Here is a 19,769-nt window from a genome sequence, read left to right as displayed (position 1 = left end):
CTGGTGTCACACACAAAAAGTTAAAGACTCTTTCCAGAAAACAGGAACTGGAATAATGCTTTTATGTTACAAAAGGGTAGATTGTGCTTTTTCCAATATTAAGGAAGTAGCCTAACTAGTTATCAAGGATAGTGGTGATTTTTCATTCAGGAGATGAGCTCGAGCAAAGGGAAAGGAACACTGAGCACAGAATAGACTTGATGAACTAAGTGACTCCCCTTCAGCTCTCTTTTTGCATCATGCTTTGATTAGAGGAAAAAATGTGGAAGCTGAGGGATCATAATGTAATTGTTTAATTAATTAACTAGGTTACTTAATATAACGTGAACTAAACTGTCTGTGCCCCCTCCCAAGTTGTGAAGGAAATCTTTCATGCTAACAAATCGTAACTGCCAATTACAGGTAATTCTTGTTTAGTTACCATAACTGAGGCCAGCAACTTGGTCATTAAGTGAAATGGTCACTAAGTAAACTTTTGGTTGTACTTATGATCTTATTTTGGCTTGTCTTGGCTTTACAGACCTGTGAAGGTCTTAAATGCAAGGATTGGTGGCACAGTTACTTTTTCATTACTGTTATAACTGAAGTTTGCTGTACAAGGCAGTTGCTAGACGAGGACTACGTAACTTAAAATCAGCTGACAGTTTTTGACTAGTCCAGGCTAAATGTATTAAAGGCTTTTAAATGTATCAAATGTAATACACCAGACATCCATTGGTGCTGGGCAGCAATAAATTGTTTACTTTTAAAGTAATTGTTTTACTTTTACTTAATGATAAGGGATGAGATCTGAGGCTCAAATTCTTTGGCCTGACGAGTTAAGATAAGTTGTACTATCTCATACCCAAAGTCCAAAACATTTCTAGAATTCCCAAAAGTTATGACAGAAACACCATTGTTCATTTCTGTCCTTTTCACAAAATATCTGAGGAAATAAGCATGAAGAAAGCTCTTTTAAAAGAAAATTGGGGAAGGTCTCCAGCCAGCTAAAGCATGGCATGAATAATTGTTTTCTGGTGATTGTTTCAAGTGACCCCACAGATGGCCCATAAACAAATTATTCTGTTCTTTTGAAGTTGATAGCATAGATATTAAAATATGGAGAATATACTAGAGGTTGAGCTTTTTTGTTCCTATTTGCTCAGATTTCTTTCCAGCCAAGCCCCATGCATTTTGGTTATATGTATTCTGGTAATTACTATAAACATAGTCAGGATGTCTTACAATAATCAGTGAAACAGATCAGCTGCAACTGCCAAAAACATCAATTCAGTCTTAGGCTGTATCAGCAGAGGGATAGAATACAAATCATGTGAAGTGATAGTAGTGCTTTTATATTGTTAGTGGTAAAACCATCCTTGGAATACTGAGTCCATTGGTCAACATGATGTAAAAAAGATGTTGAGGCTCTAGAAAGAGTGCAGAGAAGAGCAACAAAGATTATTAGGGAACTGGAGACTAAAGCACATGATGAATGGTTGCGGGAACTGGATATGTCTAATCTAATGAAGAGAAGGTCTAGGGGTGACATGATAGCAGTCTTCCAATATTTGAGGGGCTGTCGCAAAGAAGAGAGGGTTGATCTATTCTCTGAAGCACCTGAGGGCAGGACAAGAAATAACGGTTGGAAGTTTATCAAAGAGCAATCTAATCTAAATTTCAGGTGAAATTTCCTGTCAGCGAGAACAATTAATCAATGGGTTGGTATGTCTTCAGAAATGGTGGGTGTTCCATTACTGCAGATTTCTAAGGAGTGATCAGACAGCCATTTATCCCAAATGGAATAGGGTCTCCTGCTTAAGAAGAGGGCTGGACTAGAAGACCACCAAAGTCCCTTTCAAGTCTTTTATTCTGTATTCTGTATATCATGTTGTTTTTATCTAATATTTGCAACACTTGTTTTAGTGCACAAAATGTGCACTGGAATTCTCTTTCTTCATCCTAAAGCAGAAATGGTTTGAACATTTGGAAGTCATTCATGGGTTTTTATTCTCAGTGCAATGAGTATTTATTCAAACTAGTTCCATCATATTTTATGCATACTTTCTCCAATCTGCTAAACTTGGAATAGCCATGCTGGCTAAGAATGTTGGGGGCTGTAATCCAATTCATTGTAAAGGAGAACAGGTTGCCCTAAATAATTGTTTCCTAAAAATTAAAGAAAGGTGAGAATTGAGTATGTTTAAATTTATAAATTATAACTTGGTAATTATATGATTTACATCACCATGGAATATGGTATATACTACATATCTTGGCAACTAAGCTCAAATGTTAATGCTGAAATAAGAATATTAATTTCAAATCAAAACATCGAAATGCAAATTATTTTTATTTCAAAATGTAGTTTCAAACATTCTGTTTTAAAACTGTACAACTTTTGTCAGTGTTGTAAAAAACATCCATTCCACATTTAGTATTTAGTGTGGTATAGCAGTTAAGAGCAGAGAGATTCAGATTCAACTCAAGCCTCAGCCATGGATGCTTATTGTGTGAGTTTAGGATAATCACTATCTCACAGTCTTGTTGCTATGAATACAAATTGCATCAGGGAGCCTTATGCACACAACCTTGTGCTCTTGGGAAAAGATTATTTTGATCAGCAGGAAGTTTCTGAAGATGCCCCCATTGTCAGAAGTTTGATGTTCAGGTCTGCAGGAAACAACCTTCTCCTTTTGGCTCCCAAGCTATGGACCACACTCCCTAAGCAGATGGCTTCTTCCAGGATTAGAAAGATGATAAAGACTCATCACTCCTTGATATTAATGTTGATATTTTCAATTGCGTTACTATTGTTGTACTCTGTATTTTTATTATTATAAAATGCATTCAGTGTTGGATGAAACAGAACAATGGGCAACAAATCCAGTTCAACATCATCATCCAACTGGATTAACTTAATAGGGATATGTACCGACAGGAGCCATGGTGGTGCAGTGGTTAGATTGCTGCATTGCAGGCTACCTCACTGCTCATTGCAGTGAGGAGTTCAATTCTGACAGACTCAAGGTTGACTCAACTTTCCATCTTTCCGAGGTTGGTAAAATAGGGCCCAGATTGTTGGGGGCAATAGGCTGACTGCTTAGAGAGGACTATAAAGCACTATAAAGCGGTATATTAACAGCTATTGCTATTGCTATGCAAGTTAATCTACAATTATTTGGGGATGGAAGCACTAGGTTTCCTATAGGTCAGTGATGGTGAACCTTTTAGGGACTGAGTGCCCAAACTGCAACGCAAAACGCACTTAATTCATCACAAAATGCCAACCTGATGATTTAACTTGAATAATGAGGTTTTGTGAGGAATTTCAATCACTTTTTCACTTCTCCTTAGTGGCACTGAATTTCTTTAACAGCACAACTCAGGAATGATGGGAGTGTAGTGCAGTAGCCTCTGGAGGGCCATCACATCCTTATTCCTTCCTTTCTTTTTTTCCTTTCCTTTCTTCCTTCCCCCCTCCTCTGATTTCACCTTCATTCAGGGGTGGGATTCTACAGGTTCTCACCTATTCACTGAACCAGTTGTTAACATTCTAAAGAGTTCAGAGAACCAGTTGTTAGAAGAAATTACTGGCCTAATCCTGTAAGGAAGGCAGGAAGGAAACATTCTGGTGTTGCTTACAGAAACTGCCTCTCCGTTAACCCTTATTACATTCTTGGCAGGACTAGACTTCCTGTCTCTGGAACTTCTCTCTTTTTTCCCTCCTTTGCTGGTACTTTGTTTGTGTGGGGTGACCATTCAAAGGTACAGTGGCACTGAAAAAAGTGACTTATGACCATTTTTCACACTTACGACTGTTGCAGCATCCCCACAGTCACGAGAGGCCAGGCAAGGAGAAGTGTGCCTCGATGTGAGTGATGTTGAGTTGGCCACGCCCAGCCAGTCATATGACCACCAAGCCATGCCCACCAACTAACCCATGCCCACAGAACTGATTGTTAAAAAATTTGAATCCCACCCCCATCTTCCTTCCCTTAATCCTGTATATTGTGGTTCGTCATTGTTAGTATTTATTAAAGAATGCTGTGTAGCTTAGAACCTCTCAGCAAAAATAACAGCAGCTGTTGTTTGTAGCTATCCTAGGCTGTAATTTATACACACGTACACACACACCCTATTTTTATTCCACTTTCCCTGGGTCCTTGGGAAAGGAATAGCATCTTTTCCTCATCCCCATCTTTAATAAACCCTAATCTCCCCTCACAGCCTTTTAGCTACTATTGTCCACCTTGCTTACCCCTCCTAAAAATGAGGCTAGGGAAGAAAGCCAGGAGGGGGAATCTAAGGGGGAGGGAAGAAGAGACCCAGGCAGATCCCTCTGTGAATAGCCTCCCACTCAGATTTTGACTGATTTCTCCCCGATCCTGTGATGAATAGACCCCCACCCCTGTTTTTGGACTCTTATTTTATTTTCCCCATTTATTGGGGGAAATTGGATTATTATTTTTTGTAAATTTTATTTGAGTTTTCACAAAGAGAAAAGAAATATAACTAAAACATCTTTTTTGAAAGCAGCATAATCCTGGGTTACATTTCTTCGTACAGACATAAATTCAGGTTCATGCTCATTTTTATATTCTATTCCATATCTTATTACGATTTTACATTTTGTGCATAGCTTCTCCCCTCTTTTAATTTTCTCAGTTTTGTTTTAATTATCTCATCTCAATTCAAATCATTGTATTTATATTTTTTGTCTGTCCTGTTTCAATTATCTATTATCTTTTCTCATTAAACAAAATTTCTCCTGTAGTTACTGATTGGAGTATGACGCCTTTATATCTTTCCCCTAAAGTTGTAACATTCAATATAATACATAACTTCCATTCCGATTCTGCTTGGTACATTCTTAAAATACACACTGTATTCTTAAAAAAAGAAAAAAAATTATAAATGTATATAATTAAAACAACATTCCATTCCAATTCAATTCTATCATTAATATTAATATTCATTAAAATCTTAACATCTTTAACATTACTTTTCAATTAAATATCATACTTCTATGGGAACAATTATAAGCTTTCCATAGTTAATTCCCCCCACTTCACTTATATTTTATAAAACATTAACTAATTAAAATGTTCCCGTTCCTTCCTAATTCAATTTTCTCATTTATTTTATTTCACTTATTTTATTCACAAACATTTCACTAAATTACACTAACTATTTTATCCCTCATTTTAATCATACGTTGTTTCCAATTTTCTAAAGTTATTTCTATTACTAATATAATAATACAATCTTATGTACCTTTACAGAATCCCTTTTTCAGTTAGATTTTCACCCATTATCTCTAAATAGGTCCTGTTTCTCTATATCTTGCCCCGGTCCTTTGTAACTTCTTTTCTTTTCTTTGGTTGTTTTTTTAAGTCTTAAATTCTCCATTTTCTTTCTGCCCTTTCCTTTTTCTTCCCCACATAGAATTACTTGTTCATTAAAGATGGCTTCTTCTTTGTCCCAGTCTTCTTGTTTTGCAGTCTTTTCTTGTTGTTTCTCATAGTTCCAAATCTCCATTTCTAAGAATTGAAAAACAAAGTCAAAAGAACCCTTCCCTTCTTGTGCATCTTCTTTGTACTTTTTAAGTTCCATTTTCAATTCATCCAGAAGTGGTGCCATTGTATAAATTTTTAAACAACCACCCAATTGATTTTAGTCATTCAAATATAATAACCCAAACTCCAAAGATCACCAAATAGTCCAAATACATGCAAGCTGTTTCTTTTTTGCTCTTTTTTTTCCACTTTCTCTTCCTGGGGTTACTATTTAGTTTCAAAGTTTCAGTTAAAATGTATCTTTTAGAAGTCTTGTTGAAGTTTTATTTTAGATTCTTTTTAATTCCAGGCAGTCTCCTCCCTCTTCCAGATCCTGCCCTTATTCTTTTTCTCTCCCTTCCTGCTTATGAAAAAGAAAGATTTTAATATCCAGAAATCTTTATTATCCCTTTGGCATTTTGTTTTATTTTCAGCTTAATTGCCTATTGATGTCAAAGCGGATTTTTCCAATTTCTTATTTAAGTCTCTTAGTGTCAGTATAGGGAAGGAGAGAGAAGAAAAAAAAAAGCCAAACCTTTCCCTTTTTACTTTCCTTTGCTGCTTCCAACTCTTCTTTGGGAGCAATGTTATTTTTTGTAAATTTAAATTCCAGGGTACCTTGGTTGTTGCTTTTACAATTTAACCCAGTCAGCCAAAACTTTCACTTCTTATCACATTCTTTTCCAGTCAAGTTCTTCTTTGTGGTGGCCATTTCTGACCACTGCTGCAACTGCCTTCGGGAAAGGCAGTAATGGCCAGCTGAGGAGGAGAGATGTGGCTCTCCTCGACCCTGCTGGCGGTCTCCCCCCTCTTCACCACCTCTACGGGGTGGCTGATCCCTGAAACCAGCCGGCTCGGGGCGCTCCAGTGGCGAGCCCAGACAGAAACTGCACACGATCGCAGATTTCTGTCTGTCGCCGAAGCCCTTCAAACCGGAAATCCTGGAGGAAATTGGATTTTTATTGGGTCTTCCCCCCACTCTATGCCAAAAGGAAAGCCAGCCAGGCTTCTCCTCCTAGAAACACCCTTATCCTTTTCCCTGCTCCCTTTTCCCTTACCCCCACTCAATCCCACTTCGAGACAGAGGAGCGTGCACTGGAAACACATGTTAGGGTGATGTCGGAGCGCACTTTCTGACCCTCCAGCACTTTGACAGCAACTCTCCATGCTCTTCCAGGCCCAGCTTGCTGAGATGGAGGCTTGCTTCTGTTGCCCCCCTCCCCCCCGGGGGCTTTTGTGCTCAGCACTCAGTGGGGGAGGGGAGAGCTTCCCCATGCCGCCCCTTCTCTCTCTTGGCCCTGCCAACAAGGGAGGAGGAAAGTCAGGCTTGAGAGATGGCCCCCACCCCGCAAGATCTGCCCCCACCATTCTCTCCCAGCCTTCTTTGCTGGCAGCAACAGCAAATGTACCATGATGAAGGTGGAATCCTGTTGCCGCGCAAAGCAAGTACAAGGGCTCCCACACTAAGACTCCAGCCCTCACCACCACCACGACAGAGCGACAGCTGTTTTGTTCCTCTGCCACAACAGGGCCACAGGGAGCTGCAGTAGAGAGGTGAAAGAGCTGCATGGGTCGCATTGTGGCTCTGCATTGTAATAGGCTTCAGGAGGAGGACAGGACCCTGCACAAGTGAAAAAGTTCCCTCAATCAATTCCAACTTCACGGGATCTTTTTCTTTCGTGAGAAGTTGGAATTGATTGAGTGAAACCTGACGGAGAAATGCAATTGGAGCTGGGCTGGGATGACAGCATGCATGCCCCCAGAGAGGGCTCTGCATGCCACATATGCCATAAGGTTCACCATCACAGCTATAGATGGTCATACCTATAGATATTTCCAATAAGGAAATTATGTACCTGAGTTCCATTTGCTGGGTTTTAGTGACATCCAGTTTTCCAAAAAATAACAATATGCCCCTTTTCACTTGGAGCACCAATTGGAGCACCACGGATGCCTTCACTTTTTTTCATAGTCATTGGCAAAGGAAAAGAGGTTCCTGATTGGTTTGCCAAAATACTGAGCATTTCTCCAGGTTCATTTTTTGTACTACTATTATAATGTATCTTACATCCCATCTGAAAGGTTTGTCTTGTACAGTATACTTTTACATCATTATTGTCACCATTCTTTCCTCTCCTATATAGTTCCTATAGCATTTTATGGTCAACTGGACAGCCTGCAAACCATCCATCAGTTTTTGGCCCTGCAGAATTATTTCTTGCACAAGGCCAGCATCCTGGAATTATGTCAGAACCTCATCTTGTGCCAATCATTGACAGAAGGTTATCCATTTTTAAAAAACAAGAATTCTTGAAATGTTTGGCAACAACTCTGTTAAAATAAAGGAAAGCTTCACAAGACAATAATTTTTAATCAGGCTGTTTGTTTAGGCAGACTTTGGAACATGCTTGTTTACTCTCATGCTGGGCAAAAACATTATTTTTCTTTAACTTTGATTGCTCATATCAATCTTGTCTGGAATCTAATTTCTATGGATAAGGGTTTTCATATCTGTGATCGCTGAATTAACTTTTAGGTGTTGTTTCTGGGTGGATTACTTTATATCAAGAGCAAAGTACAGATTGGGCCTTGTTGAGGGCACTATTGGAAGAGTTCAAAGATGAGTTTAGGGACAGTTCATCATAAAGAAAATCTGTTTCTGTGTTTAGGTAAGAGTCAACAACAAATTGACAGCACACAATCAGTCAGTTAATCAGGAAAATTTGCCAATTTTGGCTACTAAAAAGTTTGAGAGTTGGTTCTTTGTAAAAAAAAAAAAACAGAACAGAATTGTAAATATGGAATATGAAACCATAATATCTGAATGTGGTATAATAAGCTTCTGTATCATCATGAAGTATTCACCAGAAGTACAATCTGACTTAGGGGAGATCCTGTTAGAAAAGGACAATGAACATTATAGCATTATTGCTCAAAGTAATCTTTTTTTATTTTACTTTTTGTACTATTATTTGAGTATCCTAAATCCTTTTGCCTAGAACCTAGAGAACTCTGAAGAAAAATTGTGACTAACATGATGGTGTTAATTGTGCCATTTTGTTTTGGCTGTCTTCCTTATATTTGTTTGGCTTTTTCTACCAAGTTTCTCACAAGGGTTGAATGTAGCAGGCATGCAGAGTAACACTTCAACTTACATTCTCAAAAGTTGGTTTTGCATCACCGCAATCCATTTCTGTCTTCATTGTCAGCAGTGTCTGCATTGATGGCATTTAGCTTGTTGCTTGAAATAACTGGCTGCTTTTAATCAGGACTGTTTAAATTGTTGTCAGTCTGAATATTTTCTTTTCTTTTTTTTAATTCAAATTTGCCTGATTGACTTTTTTTTGCTTTTTGTTTTGTTTTGTTTTGTCTTTCTCTTGGCTGCTCCAGGAGCCATGGCTAACCATCTTATAACCAATGCTCTCCTTCGTCCTCATGGCACTAACAACCCTTATAACACATTGCTCGGGGAATCGGCCGTCTATAACAACCCTTCTGTCAGCATGTACAACACACCAGGTGTCGTGGAGTTTCTCTCATTTTTTTAGTGAGAGTCCCATGATGTGCTTTTATAGACACAATTTTTCTTTCTTTCTGTTTTCTTTTCTTTATTTCTAATTGAGCACAAATATTTCCCCATGCATTTCACAAAGTCCTTCCATTTCTTCCAGGCTTTTTGGCAAAATGCCCCAATTAATTTTGGAAAATCTTTTTTCATCCTATTAATCAGAAAATATATATATATATATACAAAATATATATATATATACAAATATATATATATATATATAAATTTTGATATTTTCATTTTTATTTGCTCTTCAGTTCTATCCATTTAATCTCTTGTATATTTATTTGACAATCATTCATTTGAGAAACAGGAACACTGCCAAGGTAAGTGATGCTTACCATTTATTTTCAAATTTAAAGGATAACTAGAGGAGGACAGAGTATAAGTCAGATGTGTTTCCCTTTAAAAAATGGTAATAAATTGAAGTTGACTGTCTTTACATTCCACTAAGATTAGTACAGCTGAATATTAGCAAATTGTCCACTAGTTTCATTTTAAAAGCCACAGTTGATTAGTATACCATTCCACGTGACCCGGATTGAATTAGTTGACCTCATTATCCTGCAGAATAATGCATAGGTGTTATTAATTACAGCCAAGGTTGTTTTATTCCTTGCAATAGTTGCCTGAAATTTAGATCACAGCAGTAACCTCAAAGATTCTGAAATAGGTAGATAATTACTTCTCTTTCACCCAGAGAGATAAGATGTATTTTATGTTTTGAAATGGATTTAATTGCATCTAAAAGCTATTATTCATTCTATAACATTACTCATATGACTACATTTTATTTTCAAAAATTAACTAAAATAATGGATAATTGTGTTGTACACCATCATAAGAAATTATTTTTAAAAATTTCCTTGCAAATATTATGTTATTTTTACAAGATACTACAATTTCTTAATGTTTACATCAGATAAATCGGAATTAAATTTCCTCCATGGAGTATTACATATACATATGTCCCATTAAATTTTATTCCCAAATAAACATATGCAGATCTGCAACATTACAACTCAAATGTGTTCATCTGTATAACATCTTCATTCTAATGTGGATGAAGTTAAAATACATACTTTCAGCTGGAGATTTAATTGCAAAAAAAAAGGAACATGGTCCCTTGCCCATGCATAGAATGGCAGAATTATTCATTTAATCATGTGTTAGGTTTGCATGCTTTTTACACAAAGTTACTTTTGTTTCACATGAATTTATATGCAATTTCAGAAAACATGGTTTGGCCAAATGTCAGGGCTTATCTTGCTAATATTTTAAATCTGGGTTTCTTGGTAAACAGCTCTCCTGATATACAAGTGTTTCATTTCAGCTAAAGATTACAATAAATCACCAATATGTTGAAGTTTCCATAGTCAATACATAGTAGATTATGGAATCTTGAACTTTTTCTCTTGATTCATTCTGTTCTTCAGGATTGGTTTCCAGGATCAATTGGTATCCATCTACAGTTAATCCTCAACTTACAACCTTTCATTTAGCGACCATTCAAAGTTACAACGGCATTGTTACAAATTGATTTGCAACCAGTCCCTGTAATTATGACCATCACAATATCCCCAGGGTCAAATGGTCAAAATATGGGTAATTGGCAACAAGCATGTATTTGCAATGGTTGCAGCATCTCAGGGTCATATGATTGCCATTTGTGACCTTCCCCGTCAGCTCCAACAAGCACGAACAATAGGAAAAGTTGGATTTGTTTAAATGACATGATTCATTTAGCAACTGCAGTGATTCACTTAACTGTGGCAAAAAAGAGGTCATGAAATCAACCAAGACTCACTTGACAGTTGTCCTGTTTAGCAGTGGAAATTCCAGTCCCAATATTGGTCATAAATCAAGGACTATCTGTACTCCAGTGAAGTGCTTTACAACTGATTCTGAAGTCACACAAAACTGATCCCAATATATTTCTATGCAGACAAAGTGGCACAGTTTTGCACAGGCACATGTACACAAAATATTTGTGTCATGTATGTAAAATTGCATGATGTGGAAGAGAGGGAGGGAGAATATTGGATTCAGCAGTTCACTGATTTGCCCTCGAATCTGAGTTATAATCATGACTGTTGATTAACCCTATCACAGTTCCCTAAAAAGCAGAGAAAATGTGGTCATAGAGAGAAAAACCTAGGAAAATAATTACAATTATTTATCTTGATTAATTGTGACAGTTTTTATGCTAGTTGCATTAGCAAGCTGGCCTTCCCTAATGACTAGCATTGTAGAAAAGACCAGCAAGTTCATATGTTATACTTGCACCTCGGCTACAACAACCAACTGCACTTCATTTAGGAAAGAACCATCATCCCTTGCTAAAGATTTTAACCTGGTTTGAAAACAAATGCATAATTTGTACCATACCTGGCATATTTCCTCCTTGCATAATGAACCAACTTGCCTGTACATTTCATCCTGTTTTATTAACTGATTAAAAACTATAACCATTTCTGCCTTTTTCTCCATAATAGACTTTAGAGAAACTCCATTTATCTGAAGCTTGATCTGAATGAAAACACATAATCAAATTGAGCTACTTCCAAATAGCCCATATCAAATTACCATAGAAATTCATTGAATGGCTTTAAGTGTGAAAATTCCAACATAATTCTTAAATAGACTGTTTTTCATAGATCTAACTTGTATCCCTATGTTTAGAAGTAAATAATAATCTGACCCCACAATAACAAGTATGGACAGATCTGTCTGTCTGTCTATCTGTCTAGCTAAAAGGTTTATCATCACACAATGGGCACTCATCACAATATAATCCTGGGCTGCTTAGAAAAAAATCAAACTCATATCGTAAGAAAAAAAACCCTCCAAGTTAAAAAAAACATCATACTTTTAAGTAGGCATCATAATAAGCTCACACCAGCTATACGTGCTGAGCTCAATTCACATCCTGGCCCAGAGCCTGCGGACCATGCAACATCTTCAGGCCTTTTAGAAGTTCAGGAGGTTAGAAGCCTCAGTGGGGAGAATTGGATGGGCACTGCTACAAAGTGGGTCCCTCCCATCATTTGATAGATGAGACCTTCTGGTAGGGCAGATGAATGCCTTCAGATCAAATCCCAAGGGTGTGGGAGGGAACTGTTGCAAATTGATTTTCCAAACAATCACTGGGATATATGAATAAGGAACTTAGACTAGAAATCTACCATAGTCTGTTTTCTTACCCCTAATTAAAAACTGGGATACCTGGATCACACAGCAAAAAAATTCCATGTTGCATATAGCTAGAGAAGTAAAGCTTGACGTAGATAGACGATCTCAAAATTTGGTATATTTAGTACATAGCCTTACTATCCCAGGAAATAGAATGTGTAACAATAATAAAACAATACAGGCAATCCTTTTTAGTGACCACAATTGAGGCAGGCAACTTGGTTCTTAAGTGTCGCTAAGTGAAACCACAATTGTGCTTATTGTCTTATTTGAACTTTTCTTTGCTTAACATATCTGTGAAGGTTATAAATGTGAGGATTAGTTGCAAAGTTACTTTTCTATCAGCATCATAACTATGAGTAGTCGCTAAACAAGGATTACCTGTATGATTTATTTGTGGGAGGTGAACTCTTTGTCTGCAACTCCTGATCCCAGAAGGTTGGGATATGAAGGCATGAGATGAAATCCTATTTTTTTCTGCCAGACATAACCTGACAAATTAGGTAGTGTGCTGACACAAAGCCTAGGAAAAACAAACACTAAAGAGCCAGTCAGGAGTAAGAAGAGCTTTTAAGAAAAGAAAGGGGCAGCTCCATTTTTTCTCTTTTGCTTTTTTTCTCACAGGAGGAGTTAAAATATCTCCACCGGTGCTGGCTCCTGATAAATCAATGCCCCCAGCCTTTAGAATCTGAGTTTGAAGATCCTGGAAAAAATATTTCCATTTAGGGAATAATGATGTTGGATTCTGATTAGAGTTTTGGATTTCATTTAGTAAAAAATCATTTGTACTATGTACTGGTTATATTTTGCTTTACTTATTCTGCCTTCATGCTGTCTGTATATTCCTGACTGGTGAGTAAATTCTGCAGAAGGCATTGTCTTTTGTTACTGTTTTATTTTCTACTTTTGTCTTCAAATCTTGACTAATTCTTTATTTGTCTAATAAAAAATTGAATTCTAAATGAGCTGCTAAATCTTATTCTGACAAGGAATTTAGCCCATAGCACATGCCAGCTGCCTGGCTTAAACTAGAATGAGAATAAAGCAGGTCTGGAACTTGCCACTGCTTGAGTAAACCATTGCAATGAGAGGTTGTTAGCTTTTACTGGAATAAAATTGATGGTAACAAATTTACCCTGTAGACTCTCTCCTGAGAATTGTGAAGTGTGCAAAAGGGTTGTAAGTGGAAGATCAAGAGTTCTTCCTCTGACATCAAGCCTGCTTGTTGTTTGTAAATTCCTTAAAACTTAAATGGCAGATATTCAGGGACTGAGGGGATAGCCTGGAGGGCATGTGTGTTATGGTTGTTCCTCAGTATTTAGGATGTTATTATTACATAGATTATATTGTTATTTTATTGTTTGTTGATATGCTTAGTGTTTGATTTTACTACCTTTCTGGAATATAAGCCATTCAGAGTAAAACTTGATTGAAACAGCAAATAGATCTAATAAAATAAATAAATCTAGAAAAGCCAAAGGACTCAGGGTTCTTGTTCTATTTGTAGGTATCTTATTGCATAGATATTTTCTTTGGCTTAGGATAATGGTACCTCTTGGGCAATAACTTCTCAAAAACTGGTAAACTGAAAAGCCTGGAGACCTGTTTTATCCCACTTCAAATTCATGTTTTCCAGTATAGACTCAAAGTTCAATAGACCTTAAAGTGTATAGACCTTAAAATCTTTAAACATCCGTATTTCCAAAATATTGTTTTTTCACCTTAACGTATCTAACCTTCAGCATCCTTAGATTGGTGGAAATTGTTGATGAACTAGTCAGTGAAGGAAAACAGAGCTTTGGCTGTTTCTATCCAGGCCCAAGGAAGAGCAAACATCAAAGGAAAGAGAAAATGGAAATGTTTTGCTCCAGGAAAATGGAGGGAAATACATTTCATTTAACATTGCCTCAGGAAAGCATATAAGAAGCATCGTGGCCCAAAATTCCAGCAATTATCTGCAACAGATGTGTCGTGTTTGTTCTTCTACCCAGAATAATATGGACTTCACCTAGAATCAATTAATGGAAATTTGGAAAGCGAAACTTGGTGGAGTAGATGCTAGAGCATCAACCTTACACCTTATTTGTCAAGATGAAGACTTACTGAATAGCAGTGTGGAAGTCATTGCTCACAACAATCAAGAAACCAAAGTCAAAACATGCAACTTCAACAAGGGACCTGGCCACATGACACTTTTAAAAGCAAAACAGACCGTTTTTGTAGTAGTTAGCAACCAGCTCCAACCTCCACTATCCATAGCAACTTCTAGAAATATAAGTGAGCTCCAAAAGTCCTTCAAATTTAATACTCTGCCAACTTTTTACAGAGGAAGTAATCTATCAGCAACCAAGAAAAACAAGAGGAAACTGTGTTTGTAGATAAAACATGAGAGGAACAGAAGTTCCCATTTTTCACCAAGATTTTTCATTTCAACATATATTCTATCTCCCAACTGCCCAAATTCAGTTTAAGATGGAAAGAATGTCAAAGTTCATTGAACCTGCTAATCATGGACCCTTCCTACTTATCTTGGGGCTAAGGTGATATTCTCCATTAGTTCTTCCCTTTGAAGACAAAAACCTGTCAAGGAAAAGAGAAAAAAAATCAAATGAACTAATTGCATAGTCGGTGCAAGCAACATAGCATTTTTCACGAATGATGCAAACTTCAGAGATATGTAGTTGCTAAATGGGAATGTAATTCATCTTTTTTAGTCGTTACTAAACAAATTCATCTTTGGGTGGCAACTTGGTAATTTGATCAGGAAGGTTTTAAAGTAGAATTTAAGGAGGCAGGAGTTATAAGAAGAATTGGTGAGTAACAAATTGATAAGTAATAGTTAAATACAGCAGTAAAACAAAGTCTTTTGGAAAATATTACATTAACAATGAAGCAAAGAAAGTACACATAATTTTTTTAAAAAAGGAGAGATTGAATATAGAGCAATTAACCAATTATGTTAAATGTCTGTACATGTCAACCCTTTGAGGTAAGCAAAGCCATGAAAAAGATGCAGAAAGGATTCCAGGAATATTCTATAGTATTGCAGAGTAACAGAATTTGGAAAGCTTGTCAGAGTTTGTTTTACTTCATCTTATACCAAATTAAATCAAAATGGGATTACTTTAAGTTTCTTTTCATGCTTTCCTGTTTCCCAGAACTAACTTATCTTTTTTCCTCTCTTAATTGTTCATTGCTCTCTTCCTTTACCATAGTCAGATTTATATTTATTGACATTACACTAACACACAAATTATGAGTAACAACAAAGGTGAGCTAGATGTGATAAGACACAAAGTCAATTATAATAAGATTCTCTACCTCTGGAAATTTTTATTAAAAAGATGGTCAGCCATCTCTAAAGTTTATTTAACTAGTTTTCCTGCAATACTGCAGAAGGTTGAATTAGATGGCCTTTGTGGTTCCTTCTAGTTTTCAAATTCAACGGTTCTCTTTTTCAGTAGTGTTAATTCAGTGGAGTAATTTATGTAGCCATCAAAACACAGTAGCAAGCTACCTTGACAAAACTGATTAAAAGGTAGAACTCTAGCAGAGGAAAACAGGAATTCTGATCTCCATCATGTTGTCCTCCTATTGCAAGGACTATGAACTGGGTGAGGGATTATGGTAAAGGGGCAGTGATATTATCTGTGAAAAAAATTACACCCTCCCGATTTTATACCACAATGACAGTTCAACAGAAATAGGCCTGGAAGAAAAACTTAACACGTTACCACTGAGTGACTTTATAGCAAAGAGTTACCAGGCTGAGGAAGAATCCAAGTCAATTAATCCTGAACTTTGAATAGCCAGAAAGTTTATAATTCTCAAAGGATTTTTAATAATATTAAGACTTCTGTGAAAATAATGAGTCCCTCAGTGAGATAAATGTCTGGAACTGTTTAGATTAATTTTTTACTCTAACAGAAATAGAGGTATAGAAAAGATCTGACAAATGGAAAGCCCAGTGTTAATAAGACAATCCAGACAGAGTTCTTTAAGCAGTTTGTTTTTATAGGATCAAATTCTTCATTGTGGTTTTATATCCTTTTTAGCTGGAGCTAGTAAAATGAAAAATTATATGAGATTGGTGGATACATTAAATTGCAATCAAGACTCACATGAAAAGTCTCCTTTTTTCTTCTTTTCATAATCAAGAATAGAGAGGAAAAAATAACAAAATGAATAAAAACAAAATACAAAAAGAGAAAACAAAACAATGCAATTACAATAATATAAACTGTATGATTAACCGTACTCATGCATAAATAAATGAATGCATGATTCTTTATATAACAGTTCAGTAAAAAAAATAATCCCATTTCCATTGCAATTGCCCTGCAAGGTCTATAGGCAGTTCATACATGAGAGGCATCAGTTTTTCAATTCCCTGGGTAGCTGGGGCCATAAATGTGTCTTTCAGTTTTGAAGAACTGATCTTGTGGCACTAGAGAATCTATTTCCATTGTCCAGCTCTCCGTTTCTCTGCAGTAGCTAAGAGATTCCAAAGAATATATATACATCTGAAAATATTAAACTTTGTTTGAAATTAATGTATGCAATTACTTCTTCCCCAAAAATAATTATTCAGGAAATTGCAATACATAGATTTTAATGATGCACATTCTTTTTCTGTACAAACAAAATAAGCTTTATGAAATTTATAATTTTATTTTTTTGTTATATAAGCCATATTCTAAAACCTAATAAAGTTGCCAATATTGAGATTAAAGCATTTTCCCACTGTTTAGGAATAATATGGGTCACTAGTTTCTAATGACATTTAGTCTTTAAGCCTTGAATTGATGTATTGATAATGAATATTTATAAAGATAAATTGTAAACTTTGGAGTCTCATAGAATTTTATGATTCTTTCTAATTACTTTGAGGCTGAACATGTCACTGGTCCAAATAAAGATATCAACAAATGCTTTAATTGTACATACTGTCAGAAACTGATAAACATTATTCATATTTTAAGATAAAAAATTATTTAAAAATGCATCATTATCATCCAGATGATTATCTGATATAGAGATCATCATCTATCCAGATTTTCCATAAGGGCATTTTCAAAACTATTTCAAGATCTGGATTACCTCTCAACACCAATTTATCATTAGAACGATATAAATGTATTTGATTCAATAGTAACGTGATGGGAGATATAGCAAATCTATTTCATTTTTAACAATCCATATAAACTTTCAAAAAAAGAATTTCTGCCAAGTAAAAATCTAAAAACTGGTACTAATCAAAATATATAGAGTGGTACAATTCAAGATTCAGAAAACTAAAACCTGCATCTTTAACTGACAGTTAGTATCTTTTTCAAAAATGTCTTTACAACTGGAGAACTCCATGAAACTGTACATGAAACAGTGCACAATATATGAAAATGTTTTCTGGATATGTACATAGAACATGCCTCTATTGTTTGCAAGTTTCCTGATTATTATTTACATAAATTACATGGCTTAATGCAAAAATTATCATATAGACTAGTGGTGGCTAACCTTTTTGGGCTCCTGTGCCAAAAATTGCATGCGCGCCAGCACACACACACTCGCGTGCCAGCACCCGAAGTGTAAATGCATGTCCTCACGCCCCCTACACATGTGCACACAATCCCCCCGCCACCCCCTTTACCTGCACTGTGCCTCACAGCTGATTTTTCAGTTGGTTTGAAGCCTTTCTCAGCCTCCCAGAGGCTTGGAAAAAGCCTCTGCAAAGCTTTTCAGGCTGAATTATAGGCCCATTTTGTTACTTCTGGTATTACAGGAAGTGATGAAATGGACCTATAATTTGGCCTGAAAAGCCTTGCAGAGGCTTTTTCCAAGCCTCTGGGAGGCCAAAAAAGGCCACAAATCAACAGAAAAAAATCAGCTGTGAGGCGTGCACATGTGTAGTGAGATAAGTTTGCCTGAACTTGCATGCCAGCACAAATGGCTCTGCATGCCACTTGTGGCACGCGGAGCCATAGATTCACCATCATGGATATAGATCATCCCATGACAGGATCCTAATTTATTCAATTTTGTGATAGGAGTAGGTTCTAAAGTTACATTTCAGAATCTCTTAATTGTTAGCACAAGATGATTCATTTTGAAATATCCCAAAATATCAAAAGTTTGTTAACTCACATTCAAGGATTATCTAGGTGTAAGTAGTAGTTTTTCTTTTTCATTCTTCCATCCATACCTTTTAAACTTGTAACATAAAAGAATCACATTATTTTTATTTGTGTGCACAGCAATTAAGGAGCAAAAATAGACTTGGAGAAAGCTATATACATATTCATGACATTTTTGTTTCCCCAACTTGTTTAATTTACCTTAGAGAACAGAGCATGTATATATATTCTATTGCTGTTTTCACCTTTAAAAACACCTCCTAAATTTGCTTATAAACATAAGTTTTCTTAATTTGTTTATTCATTTTAAAGATTTCATACATAACATTGCTTCAGGCAGTTACAAATGCCATGAAAAAATGTAAACAGTTCAAAGCAAATGTAGCATTACTAATGTGAGCCCAGTGGCTTTAACTATCTACAATTACTACCTACTGTCAGTTTGCTGCTTAATTCAAAATTTAGCATAATACCAACCCAATAAAGGATAAATATATCAGAAGCATAAGATTTGGTAAATTACACATGTTGCCAACATCCAAAAGCAAACACATGATCCTCGACTTACAGCAGTTAATTTAGTAACCATTCAGTTACAATTGCACTGGAAAAAACAATGACTTATCAGCGTTTTTCTCACAATGATTTCACAATCATTGCAGCATCTTGGTCACATGATCAAAATTCAGTTGCTTGACAACTGGTTCAGATTTATGATTGTTGCAGTGTCCTGGGGTCACATGATCACCTTTTGAGATCTTCTGAGCAAAATCAATGGGGAAACCAGATACATTTAATAATTGTGTTACTAACCTAACAACTGCAGTGATCCACTTAACAAATGTGGAAAAGGAAGGTCATAAATGTGACAAAATTCAGTTAACAAATGTCTCGTTTAGCAAAAAAAAAAATGGGCTCAGTTGTAGTTGTAAGTAGAGGACAAACTGTATTTAAAACCACAGAAGCATAGAGTTAAAGTGAGCCACTTGGGTTATTGAGAATTAATTTAGAAATTTTAATGAATCTGTTTTGATAGTTACTCAGTATCGCCTAAATATTTATTTTTGGTTGTTTCATAATTTTAATTTAAGCTTAATGCCAGTTAGGGCAGGGTGTCTAGGTGTCTACATTATTCTTCATTACATAATTACTTCAATTTTTAATGTCTTCCAGAAAACATGTCTTCTGATATTGAGATAGTATGAATCTTCGTTCTCTAAATATAATCAGCTGGTAATGATGGGCAATTTTTGAAAAAATAGAAATTAATAATCATTTTAAATATCTATCTGTCTATCTATCTATCTATCTATCTATCTATCTATCTATCTATCTATC

The 19,769-nt window shown here is 36.0% G+C and overlaps 1 protein-coding gene and 1 long non-coding RNA gene across 27 annotated transcripts in view; one reads left to right on the top strand and one right to left on the bottom strand.

Annotated features, from left to right (window-relative positions):
- ADGRL3 (adhesion G protein-coupled receptor L3) overlaps window positions 1-19,769 on the top strand; it is a 568,292-nt gene that overhangs the window by 506,601 nt on the left and 41,922 nt on the right. For 13 of the 25 annotated variants that reach the window (XM_087926205.1, XM_087926197.1, XM_087926192.1 and 10 more), the window contains one exon: window positions 8,928-9,056. The exons of 9 other annotated variants lie outside the window; for them this stretch is intronic. In XM_087926205.1, the coding sequence (XP_087782331.1) occupies window positions 8,928-9,056 (129 nt within the window). Of the gene's footprint in view, window positions 1-8,927; window positions 9,057-12,921; window positions 13,742-19,769 lie in introns of those variants that run through there. 3 more of the 25 variants (XM_087926204.1, XM_087926214.1, XM_087926210.1) reach the window with 3 other exon arrangements.
- On the bottom strand, window positions 4,447-18,509 carry LOC148127204 (uncharacterized). 2 transcript variants are annotated; one of them, XR_015742072.1, is made up of 4 exons: window positions 18,442-18,475; window positions 16,419-16,437; window positions 14,822-14,877; window positions 4,447-5,898 (listed from the first exon to the last, which is right to left on the bottom strand). It is a non-coding gene; the product is annotated as an uncharacterized LOC148127204 (long non-coding RNA). The 2 variants fall into 2 exon arrangements; XR_015742071.1 differs by lacking the exon at window positions 4,447-5,898 and having other exon boundaries at window positions 13,840-14,877; window positions 16,419-16,440; window positions 18,442-18,509.

The sequence above is a fragment of the Pseudonaja textilis genome, chromosome 2 (assembly GCF_049901715.1).
Source record: "Pseudonaja textilis isolate UNSWEBS1 chromosome 2, rPseTex1.2, whole genome shotgun sequence".
Taxonomy (NCBI): domain Eukaryota; kingdom Metazoa; phylum Chordata; class Lepidosauria; order Squamata; family Elapidae; genus Pseudonaja; species Pseudonaja textilis.
Note: the sequence above shows the minus strand (reverse complement) of the source record. Positions and strands in the feature narration are given on the sequence as shown.